General features: G+C 33.4%; 1 protein-coding gene across 1 annotated transcript; it reads left to right on the forward strand.

Moving 5' to 3' along the window:
* The first annotated feature begins 6,235 nt into the window (after positions 1–6,235).
* LOC120204221 (protein MODIFIED TRANSPORT TO THE VACUOLE 1) lies at positions 6,236–10,336 on the forward strand. Its single transcript, XM_039204342.1, has 5 exons — positions 6,236–6,627; positions 7,004–7,747; positions 8,039–8,194; positions 8,669–9,628; positions 10,134–10,336. Exons 1-5 carry the CDS (start codon positions 6,421–6,423, stop codon positions 10,173–10,175), a joined length of 2,109 nt encoding a protein of 702 aa, XP_039060273.1. The 5' UTR covers positions 6,236–6,420; the 3' UTR covers positions 10,176–10,336.
* Positions 10,337–19,691: the final 9,355 nt, after the last annotated feature.

Here is a 19,691-nt window from a genome sequence, read left to right on the forward strand (position 1 = left end):
AAAATAAAAAAGAATTAGGGGTGAACAATATGTAGTAGTCAGTGGTGGACTCATGAATCTATATTAGGGTAAACTTCTAAAATTTTAGAAATGTATAATCTTATAAAATTCCAAAGAACTAACATAGATCTTTAATAGAAAACATATAAAAAATAAAAAATATATATATGATAATATTTTAAATTTTCATAGGATTGTCTCCATCCACATCCTTCAATCTAGGGGTGTAAACGAGTCGAGTCGAGCTCGAGTATCACCGAACTCGACTAGAACTCGAAAACTTTAAATGTAAGCTCGACTCGACTCGAAAATTCGCGAACCTAAAATTTTCAAGCTCAACTCAAACTCGAAAGATAATATTAAAACTCGACTCAAACTCGAAAAAACTCGAACTCTTGATTAAAGCTCGAAACTACGGCTGGATTAAAGCTCGATGCAAGCTCGAACTCGATTCAAGCTCGAACTTAAGCTAGATTGAAACTCAAAACTCAATTGAAGTTCAATTTTGAACTCGAAGCTATAGTAGAACGCTCGTGAACCTGAGTCTCAGTACCAAGCTACTCTGATAAATTTAATATCTTAATAACATTGGCTCACGTAACAAAATTAACTGATAAGAACAAATTCTACACTTGATCTTATGTAAAAGGCCAAGAAAGATACGAAACTTTAATGTAGAAACCCGCTTTTTTTATAAGAAGATTCTATCGTCGTCTCTTTGTATCTCAACGATGTGGAATACTGACAATGCATTCAGCCACCAGCTGACTGCTTCCAAAAACTAATTACGCAATTGAAATCATAAAACAATTGCGTTTATATTGCAGATTATATATAATACTCAAACACTTCCAATATCTCTTATAGATTATAATTATATAATTCGATATATAAATATTTCCAAATCCTGGTTCGATAATAAAGATACCAAACAATCGAAACATCAATATGCGGGTGCCACTAGTTTATGGCGCAGCAGAACATAACAGAACCTCGGAAAAAGCGGCGTTGAGTGAATGCTTGACGTGGGCAATCTAAGTCGGATAACGATCCTACCTGGTTTTCAATTGCTTTCTCAGCTCAGCTCACATGAATGCTGCCAACACACAATTTTTCAAAGACAAACCCCACTGTATATCAGCTTCTTCTCCATTCCTTCCACCCAAACTCCAACACTTTCTGTTTTACTCTATCTCAAAGGAAGAGGTGGACTATATGAATATATAGAAAAACGACTCAGAGAAAATATATAGGTTAACATGTTACGTACTTACTGTTAAATTCAACCTTTTAAATAACGTGCAAAAATTTTTGACTTGAGAAATTTGGTTTGCAGATCCTACATACATGATCCGGGCTATTCCTAGCATCGCTTCGGATAATTTCTACTGCGTCTGCGCCCTACTTGCTCACGTCGCAGTTCATGGAGCAATGGTCGGATATACAGGCTTTACCGTTGGTCCTGTCAATGGCATACATGCTTACATTCCATTTAACGTATGTTCTATTGCACCTTTAATAACTTCTCAATCTGTGAATGTGTTCGATGTTAGTTCAATCTGTGTGTTCATCGAGTTTTCGTTTGGATTTACCTAGAATTGGATTACTTTCCTTAACAAATTTGTTTGTCGAAACGATGTGCTTCTCATGGTTTTCATTACCAAATTTCCCCCACTAATAGCGTATCATCGAGAAACGAAACATAACTTCATTTTGTATAATTTATATGTTACCTTCATGTGCATAATTTAACCCTTATCACATAATCGGATTAAGGGCTTAGGGATTAAGGATTATGGTTTAAGGCTTAGGGCTTAGGGTTTAAGGTTTAAGGTTTAGGGTTCATTACAAATACATTAATTAATCGACTTGGTACTAATTTATAAGGTAAGTACAATATAGTATCTTGATATTAAATGTTCAAACCCTTGATATTTATGATATTTGAACCCGGAACCTCAAAATATAACAACAATTTAAAAAATTAGTTATTAAAAATATTATCATTAGAAATATATTAAATATTTGTCATTAGATAAATAATTTTTTTATTAATTTAAAATAAATATAAGAATATTTATTCAAAAATAATTTGTAATCATTTTCAATTTTTCTATTGTTTGGTTGTTTTTTCTTATTTTTTATTTTATTTTTCTACGTTGTCAAGTATTTGTGTAGTAAAAAGTTAAAAAATAAAGAAAAAATCAGCCAAACACGTGTAATCTAACATGTGCTTAATTAAATGGGCTTTTATTTTCCTTTTAGTAATATACAATGTAACAATTAGACTTGGGCTGGTTAATTAAAAAAAATTAAAATTTGAGGATAGTTGTATTATAGAATTTTCTATATATTTTTAAAATTTAATAAGTATCAATAATGTATTTTTAATATATTTTTAATAATGTAATTTTAAAAAAAATTAAAATTATAATATAACATTTTTTCGAGTAGCTCACGAGCTTTTTCGAGTCGAATATCGAGTAGCTCGTTTCGGCTCGTTAAGAACTCGAGTCGAGTCCATTCGATCCGAGTATTTATCGAGCCTTGATCGAGTCGATCTCGAGTAACTCGCGATATATCTCGTCTTATTTACAACCCTACTCCAGTCTATCCTGATCATGTTGAATGAACCAAGGACGGTCAAAGTTGGTTTTGGCCCAACTAAAATTAGTTATCTGTTAAGAGTTAACTGTTCGAATAGGTGATTAGGTCATTTAGTATCCAGTTATGTAATGCACTATAAACAGTGTATTGGGCGAAGAGAGATTGAGTTGCTTTTGTTGATTCAACCTTCTAGTGTGTAGTATTATGAGGGACGGAGCTATGTTGGGCACAAAGGGGCACCGATTCCTGTAAAAAAAATTATATATTCGATAAATTTTGAATTAATATTATTTTGATTCATATAAAAATAAATATTTAATTAAAAAATATAATAATTTATTAAATATTTAATCAAGTATGGGCCGAATTAAAGAATGATACTCTCATTTTCTCAAAATTTTTGGTTTAATAATAATTTAGGTCATTGTAAGTTTAAATATTAGAAAAAAATATTCATTTTCTTATGAATTTTGAGTTTAAATACCTAATAAGTCATTGTAGTTCTTTTTAAAAAATAAATATTTCGGCCCTACCAATATTTAATACTCGCTCCGTCACTGAGGATTAGTATACTGCTGCAAAACATGACATTAGCAAGATAGTAACGGATCGGATTGGGTTGTATTTTTTGTCAACTCAATTTGACTTCAAAAACATATTTTCTCTACCTGAATTCGATCTGGCCTGATTTGAATTCAATTTTTTTTTTAAAATTCAACCCTATCAGATTGGGTCGGGTCAGAATCCATCAATTTCGGATTAAATTGTTATCCTTAAGATTAGCAATAGGGGTGAATATTTGATCGAGTCAATTTGAGACAAAAAAAAATTCGAGTTATTAAAGTTAATGAGTCGTATTTTATGACTCAAACTTTTGGAAATTTTTCAAGTCAAGTAAAGTTTATGAAATTCGAGTTGTTTGAATTTCTATATAAGTTTCTTCATATTCTTTTACACATTATAATGTTATTTAATAAATCAAATACAATCCAAAATTATAAAATATATTTACAATATTATATTTCAAAGAAGGTATTTTGAGCGTAAAAAATTGATGGGAGTATAAAGGAGTCAATGAATTGATGTGAAGAAAAAATTTACAAACAATTATAGTCAAAAAGATTAAGTTGAGTAAAATAAAAAGTTAAGGAACTAAATTGAAAAAGGAGAGTATATTTTTAGTAAAAAAAAATTAGGAATTGAAGTTACATAGGCATTCTATAGTGGTAGGGGAGCATGTCATTCAAATTTGGTAAAAAACGTACTTAGATGAATTGAATAAATAAGGAAATCATGCAAAGTTAAGGGACTAAATTCAAAAAATAGAAAATTTATTATCAAAAAGATGAATTGAGAGTACATATGTATTCTATAATGGTTTAAGAGCATGTGATTCAAATTTGGTAAAAAAAATAACTTAAAATGAAGGAAGAAACGAAAGAATAGGAAATCAGGGACCAAATCACAAACATGTCAAAATACTCATCCAAATTTTTAATTTTTCAAGTTAATCGAAACTTTGAAATTCCAACTCGACTCGAACTCAAAAATCAAATCGATAACTTGAGTTGACTCGAATAATTTAAAATTTAAAAATAAAATTTTCAAGTCACGTTGAATTTTATTCATCTCTAATTAGTGGTAACTATGTAAAAATAATTAAGTTTATTACGATAAGGTAAAGAAATAATTCATCCAAAGGACGATTATCCACTTTTCAAAATCTTTCACCAAATCTTCTACTAATATTTTCATTACTCACAATACATCACTAATGCAAATAAGTAAAGTTTTGTAAAAGAAATGAGAAAAAAAGTAGTAAAAAATTAGTCGTTTAAGTATTAATATATGTAAATTTTTAAATAGTACATATTGAAATAAATAATTATTATCTTAATAAGTGGTTAAATCTTAAACTTGTTAAAACAAGAATAAACTTATGGCATACAATTCATCTCATGTCTAATCGAATTATGTGATAGATTAACAATTTAATCAATATATCCCCAGGATGTAGGGATGGGCATGAGACTCGAATCTGATGAGTTACGATTTAATCCGATCCGATCGGGTCGAACTTTTTTTAAAAAAAATTCAGGTTCGAGTCGGGTCGGGTATTTTTAAAGATTGTGTTCTGATTGGGTAGGGTTCGGATTTAGGGTGAAAAATATCCGACCAACCCAAGAAAAACATATAATTTTACCTTTATATTTAGGGATAATTATAATAATACCCCTCTATATATTATTTTTTCAATTAAATCCTTATTTTTATTGAATAAAAATAATTTTTTAATAATATATTTTTTCAGGTCAGGTTTGGATTTTATCTCAAAAAATCAGGTCGGGTTCGGGTGGGAATGTATAATTTTCGCATCAGGTCGGATTGACCGAAAATTCGACCTGACCTCACCTATCCCATCCGACCGGGATGTCGATAACTACTCTAGAAGATAACTTATAATCTTCCATGGAAGGTGACTAATGCTTCACATTTGCATAGATGATTTCATCAAGTTTATATCAATATAGACTATCCAAATCAGACCGCTTCAACAAATAAACCAAAAAAAAGAGATCAAATTATTAAAAGATCATTGGCATACGAAAATAAGAGTTAAATAATGTTAAAAAAACTATCAACGAACACAAATTGTATATCCAAATCCAATCCGAATGTTCAAAGCTTGGAAGATTAACATTATAACCAATAGACGCATCTTGATTAGTCGAGACAATATTAAATCTAACCCTAAGAAAAAGATTAACGAAAACAACGATCAAGCGATCGAAGACATGCCATAAGATATATGCAAACGTGCAATAAAAACATAGAAAAACATTTCATAACGACATATTTATTAAAAACTTATAAAATGAAAGAAAAGTAAATGTAATATAAAAATGAAAAATTAAGAAATATCAACGGACAACCAACACCAGGATTAATGTACTTATCAATAATTCGATTTTTAAACATTTCTAATTGAGAGAAATAAATTAAATAATATTTAAATATTAAACTATAGTATAAGTTTTTATAATTGAATGAACAAAATAACAACCTAACCAAAATGTATTAACATTACATCCGAAATTTCAAGAGTTACCTTCAGCCGGTCCAAAAACACTAGGGATGAGAGCATGAGAAGGGTCGCGCCGGTTTTTTTGTTGCCCCGACTTGAACTTTATATTCGATGCCGCCTTGCCGCGATGAATTTTACTTTTTCTCTTGCCCTGGCCCCGCCCCAATTTTTAAGTCAAAATCCCTATCCCTATTCGATCCAAATATATTTATAATTATTTATTATATTTTAAATGATTAAAATAATATATTTTATTATAATTTTTATGTTTTTAATAATTACAAAATATATTTTAATTATATAAAAATAAAAATCCCTAAGATATATATATATATATATATATATATATAATATATAAATTATTAGGTCGATTCGATTTTTTTACCTTAAACTCAATACTAGCTCATCGGTCAAGTCGAGACTTGTCGGGTCGAGGGCCATCAAATTTGGGTATTTTGAATATTCCTAAATCAAACACCAACAACTATTGTGCCAGCTATGCGCAAGTGACAGAGGCAAAATTAACAACCTGACAAGTCTGTGCTCTAGCACCGCGGCACCCGCCTTCGTTCCCAAATCCAAAATCTGTCTTTGCCCTAATTAAATCCCTATCCATCGAAATTCACCGATTTCCCTTCCAACCAATCCAGCAAATAGATCCATCTTAATCCCTTCAATTCAATCCAAGAATTTGGGGCATCCAGTGTTATTTTTTATTTTTTTTTGAAATGGATTCGAGCAGACGAGCGGTGGAATCTTATTGGAGATCGCGGATGATAGATGGGGCTACTTCGGATGAAGATAAAGTAACACCCGTTTATAAGTTAGAAGAGATCTGCGAGCTCTTGAGATCGTCTCATGTTAGTATTGTTAAAGAGGTATCCGAGTTTGTATTGAAACGACTCGATCACAAGAGCCCCATCGTCAAACAAAAGGTAGCTACATTTCATTTCAATTCGCTTTGAACTTTGTTTCGATTTGCTTAAATATAGTCAATTCTAATCGATTTTTCGTTTTGGCCGGGGAAATTTTCCTGGTGAAGTTATGAATCCAAAATTTTGAAGTTGAACTCAATTTAGTTCAGCAGTGAAGTAATGATCGTATAATTTTAACTGACGTTTTAAGTAGTTAAATATCAGTATCAAAGTATTACTTGCGTTTGTATATAAATGCAACTAAAGCAAAAGCTATTAACACAAATAACAATGAGAAGAGCCTAATATTCTTCAAAGGCTAACAATGAGAAAATCACATCCTATCAATGACTTATCAGAACATGTCAATACTCAGTTGGTTGTGGGATTTTTACAGGCTTTGAGGCTGATAAAATATGCAGTGGGAAAGTCCGGTGAGGAGTTTAGGAGAGAAGTGCAGAGGAACTCTGCAGCTGTGCGTCAATTATTTCATTACCGAGGGCAACCGAATCCTTTGAAGGGTGATGCTCTCAATAAGGCTGTTCGGGACACAGCTCATGAAGCTATTTCTGCTATATTTGCAGAGGACAATAATCCCAGTAAGCCTTCTCTTGCAGATGACCTTAACAAACGGATACAAGGATTTGGGAACACAAACTTCGAAATGCCACCGGATGATAAAAAATCATTTCTAAGTGAGGTGGTCGGCATTGGAAGTGCTTCTATCAAGCAGGGGATTAGTAGTTTCACTCAGGGTCATTCCCTTGGAAAGAATGATAATGGAAACTACAAAAGCAGTACACTTCGAAGGTCATTGACTGGAGAAATTGATCATTCTGATAGGTATGAACCTGTTCAATTGCACAAAGAAACTCAAAGGGTTTCTGGGAGTTCTGCTAGTGGACCGTGGGGCCAGGATTCGAGAGTATTGAAGGCAGAAATAACAACTGGAGAGTCCAACTCAAATAAAGAGACTAAAACTCGTGAAGAGAGATTGTTGGAAACAATAGTGACATCCGGTGGTGTGCGTTTGCAACCTACTCGAGATGCAGTTCAGGCTTTCCTTGTGGAGGCTGCAAAGCTCGATGCTGTGGCTTTAAGTCATGCCCTTGAATCTAAGCTTCTATCTCCAATGTGGCAGGTAATTCTCTGCACCCTAAATAATGAATTATCAGTGCAACACTACTGTTTTGTTTTTTTTTTTGGGGTGGGGTGGTTGGGTTAGCTCAAACCTACTACTACCCAAATTGGTTTCACCTTAACCACTTTTGTGTACATGGAAGCACACCGTTCTCATTACATGACCATGTTTCTATTGGTGATAATTATATTTTATATTGACTTCTTTCCAAAAAAAGGAAAAAAAAAAAAAGAAATGTTATATCTGTGTTTTTAGTATCTTTCAACCTTGACCAGAACTAATGATGGCCAGGTTCGCATGAAAGCTGTATGTGTGCTTGAGTCCATTTTAAGGAAAAAGGAAGATGAGCATTTCTTAATTGTGGCTTCTTATTTTACCGAGAACAAAGATGTTGTTTTGAGATGTTCCGAGTCTCCCCAAACTTCCCTCAGAGAAAAGGCCAACAAGGTAAATATCTTAGCCAACCCTCTGTTTTACTTTTAATCGGAAAGATGAAAATATTTTTTTACCGATTAAGGTCAGCCCAGGAGTGCTGATTTTGGTGGCATGCTAGTAGATCCCTTCTCCTTTCTCTTTTGTTTAACAACCAAGAAACTACAATAAGCTCTCGATTGATGTCACATTATATTTCAGTTCCCTTGTTTTGATTTCCCTTCAGCGTAACTGACCATAGTCGTGATCTTCTTATGATTGTTGTGCTTTAATGTTTATTGCTTTAAATGTTATGATCCATAATATGACTTGAAAAGTTATCATTTACTGTGAATACTAATTTAAAGCTGGTAGTATATGAGCTCCTCAGTTAACGAAATAGATGCCACTATTGATCCTTTTGTGATATTTACTTTTTGTTTGAACCTTCAAATTGAGATATTTTAAGTTAGCAGTTGGTTGACGTCACATGATATGCTTGTTAAACAGGTGTTGAACCTTTTGAATGGAGAACAACCTGATGCTTTGGCAAGTAATTCAGAAAAGTTTTTGAAGACTGAGATCACACCTGTTCAAATGCCTGACCTGATCGACACAGGTGATTCTGATGATTACAATGAACTAGTAGATAATTCCGCAAAAACCCAACATGACGAAAATACCGCAGTACGGACAACGACAACTCTTATTGATGACTTATTTGGAGATGCTATAGACACTGGTCTCGGCACCAGTGAACAGAAAAATGATGATGATCCCTTTGCAGATGTCTCTTTTCACAATGGTGAGAGTAGAGAAAATGTGGATGATCTCTTCTCTGGGATGACTGTAGATGACAAATCAATTGCGAGTGGTAATTCTGCAGCTCCAAATGAAAAATCTGAACTAATTGATATCTTTGGGACCAATTCTGATGCTCCATTTGAGCCAGCAAATCAAAAAACTGATGTTAAGGATTTGATGGATGGCTTATCTATGAATGAGAATCCATCTAATTTGAAGCAGAAAGGAATCTTTTCTGAGGCACACCCTGAAGATATATTTGCCGATATCAACACTCATTCTAGCCATCAAACTTCTAATGATGCTTTGAGTGGTCTTCTAGGTTCCCAAGCAGCTGGGATGAATTCAAACACAATGTTTCCTTTAGGGACCATGCCATATGCCATCCCTCCTGGATTAATGTTGAACCCAGCCTTTTCTCAGCCTATGAATTATGGTGCTATGGAGAATTTCTTTGCTCAGCAGCAATTGCTTGCCACAATGTCCAACTTACAACACTTTGGTAATCTTAATGCACAAAATGCTGGCTTCAATAATGTTTCAAGTGGATCTAATGGAGGATCACCTCTGCCTGATGTATTCCAATCTAATTTTCCAACTCAAACACCTAGTTCAATGATGAACAGTTCCAAGAAAGAGGATACCAGAGCATTTGATTTTATTTCGGTGAGTTTAAGTTCTAGCTATGCTAATTAAGGTAGTGTTATACCAATTTCCTCTTCACATGATAAGCTATATTCTTTTAAGTAATTGGACCTTTACTATTACTAGATATGCCAACCTTATAGGAGCCTCGTTGGCTGCTAGAAAATAAAGCAAAGATGTAAAACATTTAGCTTCCAGTAAACCCTGTCTCTGTTTCCAGTGACTTCTGTTGTTTGTGTTGTGACCTGTACTACATTTTATTTATTTTATGTGGTCAAGCCTAATTACACAGCCAGGTACTTGGCCATTAAAAATCTCTTCGTGCTAAACTCTTTATAGCAGTTAGCTAAAATAGTGGTTCAAAGGGTGAAAGTGAGAACTTAGTAAGCATTGCTGTTTATGCTGGATGTCAGATGTAGAGAAAAGTAATAACTCGCTGTTGAACTTGTCAAATCAGGATGAGAAATGGTTCAGCTGTGAAGCGAGTTGTTTGTGAATTATCTTGTATCTGGTTTCTATTTTGCAGGATCATCTTGCAGCTGCACGTGATCCAAAGAGGACGGTGTAATGTTATTGTGCCTGAATGCACCTACCGTCTTAGAATCTCCAGGGCACTCCAATGATGGTAAATATTCTTTTGGAATAACGGAGCAGTGATGTTACATGCATCTTTGACCGTTGCATTGCATGTAATATATAAGGGGGGGACATCCTTGAGAAGAGGCTATATATATATATATATATATATATATAAACTTTCGGGCATATTTGTTTCTGAGATGAAAGAAAATTTTGAAAATGTTGTCCAGTTGAAGTTAGATGTTATGGTTTTTGAAGTACTCTTTTTTTTCAATGAATTTCTTGTAATGGATTTGTGAAGCTGTTGTACCTCCAGTTTTTTTGCCACCACCTCCACTATAAATGCTTGTGTTGAATGCAAAGGGATAGAAAAATTAATAATTTATTTGCTATAGATGGTTTATATTTATAATGTTATAATTTAAGTAGGTTAATGTAAGGGTATAATGATAAAATTACTCCCGACGTTTGTTCAAATAATCATTTTCTCATATTCTCTTTTAGAGTATTTCAACCCCAAACGTTAGCAATTGAATACGTGAAAATGTTATGTCAGCAACGTGTTGATCGTTGTCAACTAAAGATTTTTGTACAACATGATTTGTTTTATTAGAAATTGAAACATTAACGTTAAAATGATTAAAAAAAAGAATAGTAGAGTAAAATAACAATTTGTAAGCAGTCACCTTTTTAGGAAGTAAACTTTATTCTCTTAGGCTATCATTTTCTTGGTTAAAAGAACATGTAGGCCATCGGCAGGATTTAAGTGAGGTAAGGTTATGTAACACTCCCAACCCGTATCTGACCTGGATCTGAGTTCGAGGTGTCACATTGACTTTTCAACAATGTACATTTATAAAAATTCTGAGAAATTTAAATATTATTAACATAAACTTATCAGTACATACTGAAGTTCAAACCATTACAAAATTGGTCAGAGCATGCTTACTTAACGACTATTTACATGCCAGCATATCTATTACATAACCAAAACATCTTGTGTAAAGTCCTTTTGATCTGATCGTCACGCGGAGATATGCTGCTCTACTGCTCCTAAAGCTGATATTCTTGCTTTCTGGTACATACGTGTAAACCACTTACACGCTAAGTCATAGACTTAGTGAGACATTATCATATAATAAAGAATTTCTATCAATATGAACATGCAATCTATTATCCAAATACAATTATGTTCGTCATATCATAAATCAGTCATACGATATATATATATATATATATATATATATATATAAATCCATATTAATGATGGTACCATATTAAAATACAATTAAGTACATACTCTTTATATCCTTTATAAGTCTATGTACAATATTGAGAACCCAAGGTATACGAGTACTATGAGGTTGTGCATACATATGCTGTCACCACAGCTCGTATAAAATCCACTAAGTGACATATGAAATATGTGTCCCGAAGGACCTATCCATATGTTCCGAAGAACATAGGTAACTGTCCATATGTCTCGAAAGACATATGTAAATTGTCCATATGTCTTAAAAGACATAGGTAATGTAACCCCCAAGACCGATGCAGGTAATATGATCCGATCTGGGTTGTCACATTAGGGCCACCGGAGCGACCCACTGCAAAAATAGCAGAAAATTTAAAACTTTTTATCAGAACATGTAAACACATAAAATGATTTATCAGTATGTAGAGATAAACAGATTTTCAGACTCATATATATATAAAACAAAATACAATTACATGCCCCCTAATCACATGTACCATCCTCTGCAAGCAACGCTGGAAGAACTCCCTTATTGATGTCAATGGCTGCACTAGTACAATTCTTTTAACCTGCAATGATGAGTAATAGAGTGAGCTTCGGAAAGCTAAGTAATACAGAACTACCAGATGATGCTGAAGAACGTGCAGATACAGATAAACATATATTTCCTTCTTGGTTCAGATATTTACAGATCTTTATGCTGACTGAGGTCCCATTGATATTTCAGGTAATAACAAATATTATTCAGTTCAGATGGAAAATATTTCGAATGTCTAGGTTCAGGAGATTATAATAGGTTATCTAGTGTGTTCCCGTAAAACCAGTAAAAAGATACAGATCTTTTAAAACAAATTTATATATATACCCCCATCCGTCACGTACAAAATGTATAGGTTCCCTAGAACCATACAACCCCATCACGTCCAGTAAGGCCCTGAGCACAAAGCCGAGGAGCCTCCAGGTATTCTTCCTCTAATAATACCCCCCAAATAAAACATATTCCGTCCGTAAACGGATATATCAAAAATTAAAACATAATTCATGTCAAGTATCATATCAAAATCCAGGTCAAGTATCAGATCAGAATACAAGTTAAGTATAAGATCAAAATCCATGTCAGATATAAGATCATAATCCATATCAAGTATCAATCAGAATTCAAATTGAAAATCAGATAAAATATTCATGTGAGTAGGGAACACACCAGAATTTACAGATATTATTCAAAGATATTGGATAATCTTAACAGGTAGAGGAACACAAATCTTCAGTATATCGATAGATTATCGGAATTCAGAATCACTATTGGAAGGGTTCAATAACTGACGGAATCATCAGTTATTCAGAATATGACTTGAGCTGATAAGGAAAAAAATGAAGGTTCAGGACATTTACAGTCTATGTCGATTGATTTCATTATCAAACAACTTCAGATGAATATCTCCCAGAATTAATGCTTGTCGACTGATCAATTCATTGTCCTTACAGGGTATTTACACTTTAATACCACAAATTCTAGTCCATATATTATCTTCGGAATCATCGCTGAATAAATCTTCCAATGTCTTTATTTCATGTTCACGCTTCCACTATATCATGAAACGCTGACGTGCTTGATTTGTAGTTCATGATCCATAAGAACATTACATCATGTATGTTCATTAACGTTTCCAGACTCATCCAAATCGCTTACTTAATCCTTAGTCCTTGAGGTTACTTAATTCATTTTGTAGTCAAGTCCATTTCAGTTACTTCGAGGTTTTCCAGGGTAATCCAAACATTTCTAAATTTCGGATACATACTGTACTTCCGTTCAATTCAATTTGGTCTTTGTTATTGATTTTTCTAACAAATATTAAATTCTTAGTACTGAATGCGATCTAGAGTTGAGCTGAGCTCAATACTTAAAAAATTATCATCAAGCCACACTTGAGAAGATGAACACACATTCAAGTAATATTTATGTCGTTTAGGTACTGACATATCATTAAGATTAATCAACTCACTTAAGTTGTGTTCCATAATTTTTAAAGGTAGCCCAAAACCTATGCTTATTTGGATTCCTTAATTAATCCAAGACATTTACTTAATATAGGCCATAAGGGTATTTTGGTCATTTTGGTGTTTAGTTTTATTCCAATCATTACAGATCTCGAGGATATCTCATCATTCCTAAGCTTGGTGATATTTTTGGGTTATTTCCATTACAGGGGTATTCTGGTCATTTTACAGATCCAATGTATTTCAATCATTTCTTTTCGTCCGATCTTATTATTAAATTCAAACTTATTATTTATTTTAGTCCATTCGAACAATTCTGACAAAAGAATACACTCGATAAATTATTCTTCAGGTATTTACTCATAACTCGGATATTTTCGGGCAAGTGCCTTTTCAGATTTTACAAACGGAATATCATGAATTTTTCTTCACTAAGTCAGGATCTTAACAATCAAATCCGTACTTAATCGAGTTAAGTACGAATCCTCAAAGTATTTTCTCATTCAAACTCAACTTGGACTATTTTTACCTTTCAAGGGCATTTTCTTAATTTCTTAACCAGATAATTTCGGTATTAACTCTTAACAAAAATAATATAATTTAGAAATCCTATTATTAATTGATTTCTTGAACATTCTCTGATCTTCAAATGATTCCCTTAACAGACTTTTAGAAACTTGCCCAAACCCTCTTAGGGTTAAAAAAATGGTTATCCAAATTTTCTAAGCAAAACTAGCATTTCTTATGCACATCAGTAGTTTCACCAGATCAATAAGTCTTTTTAGAGTTATTAATCAACTTCCAGGAACAATTCTTATCATTTTACAACATAAAGGTATTTTCGTAATTTTACTTAATCGAAATATTCTCATAATTTATCATCCAAGTACCTTTAATGAGATAAATTATAATCTACATATCCATGGTTGATTCCTTTATCACTTAATTCCAGATCTTGTAATTTAATTCCAGTTGTCCTCCAATTCTTATAATAGTCATCTGAGCCATATTCAGTTACATACTTTCTACCGCATTCGTATCGAGTGTAGAACTTCATTAATTACACATATGAGACCAAACATTTTCATTCATGCATTTACCAATAACATGTTTTATAAAGCATAACGAGGTAGTAATGTATTACCTCAATTTTCGTGCCATACTGATCAACCATTAAATTCATTTGAACGCCCTCGATCTTGAAATCAACTTCCAATAATTCCTCAGATGCATATCAACAGAAATTACATAAAAAACAGAGCTTAATTCTGAAAAATGGATCAAATCGGGTGATAAATAAGTCAAAAACAGCTTACTGGGTTCAAATTTGGCGAAACGGACCCCAAAAACAGATTCAGGATGTCAAAAAACGTCAGAATAGGTATACTCAATCAAAGTCAAATGTCGTTCAACGTCGGTCAAAGTTCTGGTCAACTGTGGTCAACGCCGGTCAACGGCAAACGCAAGTCAACAGTAGACTGTTTTACACAAATATCACTCTAACAGAAATTAATTACAAATTTAGCCACCTTCAAAAAATATTTACAAAACTAACACCCAAATTTTACACAAATATCACCCTAACAGAAATTAATTACAAAATTAGCACCCCTTACGCGCAGTGCAGCACGTACGGCGCGTGAACAATGATACGGGGTCGGAAAATTCTCAGAAAAATTTCTAAAAATTATTTTAAGGCATTTTGAGACACTTACCAAGCTCGGTTCACAATTTTGAACGGCGGAGAGCTCGATTCAGAAATATCAAAAACTTTGACTTTCTCACCCCTCTCCTCATCGGCGACGACAGAGATATGGTAAACAACAGTGGACTTGGAATGACACAAGGAACACGATGGTGCGGGAGGTGTCGAAAACGGATGGTCGGATCGTCGTGAATCGACGGAAAACCAACTGAAATTGAGTTAAAATCGACGATACTTCCGACTAAAATTAACGACAAACGATGACGATTCACAACGAAAGGTTTGATGGGTTTTGTTCATCGGTCGACAACGAACACGATGGTGGTTTTAATTCGTCAAACGGGCGTCGGACGGTGAGTAGATTGGAGAGGAAAGAAGGGTCAATGGGGAAGGGAAAACTGGGAAAAAAATGCATAAACAATCGGGGGAAGGGGTTATAATTCATCCCATAAAAAATGGGTAAACCATGAGTTTAGTCACTGAACTTCCTGCACCTTATAAAATGGTCTACCAACTTTGAAATTTTACAATTTAATCCATATTCTTTCAAAATACCAATTAAATCCAATACTTTATAATTTCTAAAATTTACCCCCTAAATTGGGGTGTTACAATTCTCCCCTCCTTAAAAGAATTTTGTCCTCGAAATTCATTCGTGTCAAATAATTGCAGAAATGAAACTTCCATCAGTTCTTTCATATCTTTCATGTAGCTCTTATAGAAATACGGATCCTTTACTAATCCTTAACCAGTTTAGTATACATTATTATCAGAACTCTCCCTCATTTCAATAAAAGAATCCGAACGAAAATTTCCTTGAGTAATCAATTCAGTCTTGGACATGAGAATAGGCTCATAGAGCAATAAAATATCCCAATTTCATTTTCGGAGTCGAGTCAGAATTTCTCAGATGAATAACTCTCACATGGCTCGTGAGGTACTTTACAGCGTTTAGACAGATGTTATTGATATTCCTTTTTGTACAAGTATAGCCTTAATGGATAGAAACTTCGGTTTACTCGTTACAGATAGGGACTCAACACTAGAGTTCCGGCTGAGAGAGGTACGATTGTAGTCTAGGGGCATGTACTGATCAGACATCTTTTTAAAATTCGACCGGCCGGTCTATCATGAAAATTTTGACTCAAACTATAGCTCTGATACCACTAAATGTAACCCTCCAGACCAATGCGGGTAACCTGATCCGATCTGGGTTATCACATTAGGGCCACCGGAGCGACCCACTGTAAAAATAACAGAAAATTTAAATTTTTTTATCAGAACATGTAAACTCATAAAATGATTTATCAGTATGCATAAATAAACAAATTTTCAGACTCATATATATATAAAACAAAATACAATTATATGCCCCCTAATCACATGTACCATCCTTTGCAAGCAACGCCGAAAGAACTCCCTTATTGATGTCAATTGTTGCACTAGTACAATTCTTTTAACCTGCAATAGTGAGTAATAGAGTGAGCTTCGGAAAGCTCAGTAATATAGAACTACCAGATGATGCTGAAGAACGTGCATATTCAAATAAACATATATTTCCTTATTGGTTCAATATTTACAGATCTTTATGCTGAGCTGAGGTCCCATTGATATTTCAGGTAATAAAAGATAATATTCGGTTCAGATGGAAAATATTTCGAATGTCTAGGTTCAGGAGATTATAATAGGTTATCTAGTATGTTCCCGTAAAACCAGTAAAAAGATACAGATCTTTTAAAACAAATTTATATATATACCCCCATCCGTCACGTACAAAATGTATAGGTTCCCTAGAACCATACAACCCCATCACGTCCAGTAAGGCCCTGAGCACAAAGCCGAAGAGCCTGCAAGTAAGGCACTGAGCACAAAGCCAAGGAGCCTCCAAGTATTCTTCCTCCAATAATACCCCCAAACAAAACATGTTCCGTTCGTAAACGGATATATCAAAAATCAAAACATAATTCATGTCAAGTATCATATCAAAATCCAGGTCAAGTATCAGATCAGAATACAAGTCAAGTATCAGATCAAAATTCATGTCAGATATCAGATCAGAATCCATGTCAAGTATCAATCAGTATTCAAATCGAAAATCAGATAAAATAATATTCATGTGAGTAGGGAACACACCAGAATTTACAAATATTATTCAAAGATATTGGATAATCTTAACAGGTAGAGGAACACGGATCTTCAGTATATCGATAGAATATCGGAATTCAGAATCACTATTGGAAGAGTTCAATAACTGACGGAATCATCAGTTATTCATAATATGACTTGAGCTGATATGGAAAAAATGAAGGTTCAGGACATTTACAGTCTATGTCGATTGATTTCATTATCAAACAACTTCAGATGAATATCTCCCAGAATTAATGCTTTTCGACTGATCAAATTCATTGTCCTTACAGGGTATTTACACTTTAATACCACAAATTCTAGTCCATATATTATCTTCGGAATCATCGCTGAATAAATCTTCCAATGTCTTTATTTCATGTTCACACTTCCACTATATCATGAAATGCAGACGTGCTTGATTTGTAGTTCATGATCCATAAGAACATTACATCATGTATGTTCATTAACGTTTCCAAACTCATCCAAATCACTTACTTAATCCTTAGTCCTTGAGGTTACTTAATTCATTTTGCAGTCAAGTCCATTTCAGTTACTTCGAGGTTTTCCAGGGTAATCCAGACGTTTCTAAATTTCGGATACATACTGTACTTTCGTTCAATTCAATTTGGTCTTTGTGGTTGATTTGTCTAATAAATATTAAATTCTTAGTACTGAATACGATCTAAAGTTGAGCTGAGCTGAATACTTCCAAAATTATCATCAAGCCACACTTGAGAAGACGAACACACATTCATGTAATATCTATATCGTTCAGGTACTGACATATCATTAAGATTGATCAACTCACTTAAGTTGTGTTCCATAATTTTTAAAGGTAGCCCAAAACCTATGCTTATTTGGATTCCTTAATTAATCCAAGACATTTACTTAAAATAGGTCATAAGGGTATTTTGGTCATTTTGGTGTTCAGTTTTATTCCAATCATTACAGAGCTCGAGGATATCCCATCATTCCTTAGCTTGGTGATATTTTTGGGTCATTTCCATTATAGGGGTATTCTGGTCATTTTACAGATCCAGTGTATTTCAATCCTTTCTTTTTGTCCGATCTTATTATTAAATTCAAACTTATCATTTATTTCAGTCCATTCAAACAATTCTGACAAAAGAATACCCTCGATAAATTGTTCTTCAGGTATTTACTCATAACTCGGATATTTTCAGGTAAGTGCCTTCTCAGATTTTACAAACGGAATATCATGAATTTTTCTTCACTAAGTCAGGATCTTAGCAATCAAATTCGTACTTAATCGAGTTAAGTATGAATCCTCAAAGTATTTTCTCATTCAGAGTCAATTTGGACTATTTTTACCTTTCAATGGCATTTTTGTAATTTCTTAACCAGATAATTTCGGTATTAACTCTTAACAAAAATAATATAATTTAGAGATCCTATTATTAATTGCTTTCTTGAACATTCTATGATCTTGAAATGATTCCCTTAACAGACTTTTACATGCCCAAACCCTCTTAGGGTTAAAAAAATGGTTATCTAAATTTTCTAAGCAAAACTAGCATTTCTTATGCACATCAGTAGTTTCACCAGATCAATAAGTCTTTCAGAGTTATTAATCAACTTCCAGGAACAATTCTTATCATTTTACAACATAGGGGTATTTTCATAATTTTACTTAATCGAAATATTCTCATAATTTATCATCCAAGTACCTTTAATGAGATAAATTATAATCTACATATCCATGGTTGATTCCTTTATCACTTAATTCTGGAACTTGTAATTTAATTCCAGCTGTCCTCCAATTCTTATAATAGTCATCTGAGCCATATTCAGTTACATACTTTCTACCGCATTGGTATCGAGTGTAGAACTTCATTAATTACACATATGAGACCAAACATTTTCATTCATGCATTTACCAATACCAACATGTTTTATAAAGCATAAAGAGGAAGTAATGTATTACCTTGATTTTTGTGCCATATTGATTAACCATTAAATTCCATTTGAACGCCCTCGATATTGAAATCAACTTCCAATAATTCCTCAGATGCATATCAACAGAAATTACATAAAAACGGAGCTTAATTCCGAAAATAGATCAAATCAGGTGATAAATTAGTCAAAAACAGCCTATTGGGTTCAAATTTGGCGAAACAAACCTCAAAAATGGATTCAGGATGTCAAAAAATGTCAGAATAGGTATACCCGGTCAAAGTCAAAGGTCATTCAACGCCCGGTCAACGCAGGTCAACAGTAGATCGTTTTACACAAATATCACCCTAATAGAAATTAATTACAAATTTAGCCACCTTCAAAAAATATTTACAAAACTAACACCCAAATTTTACACAAATATTACCCTAACATAAATTAATTACAAAATTAGCACCCCCTACGCGCAGTGGCGGCACGAACAGTGATACGGTGTCGGAAAATTT

Source organism: Hibiscus syriacus, unplaced genomic scaffold (assembly GCF_006381635.1).
Source record: "Hibiscus syriacus cultivar Baekdansim isolate YM2019G1 unplaced genomic scaffold, ASM638163v2 tig00000340_pilon, whole genome shotgun sequence".
Lineage (NCBI taxonomy): Eukaryota > Viridiplantae > Streptophyta > Magnoliopsida > Malvales > Malvaceae > Hibiscus > Hibiscus syriacus.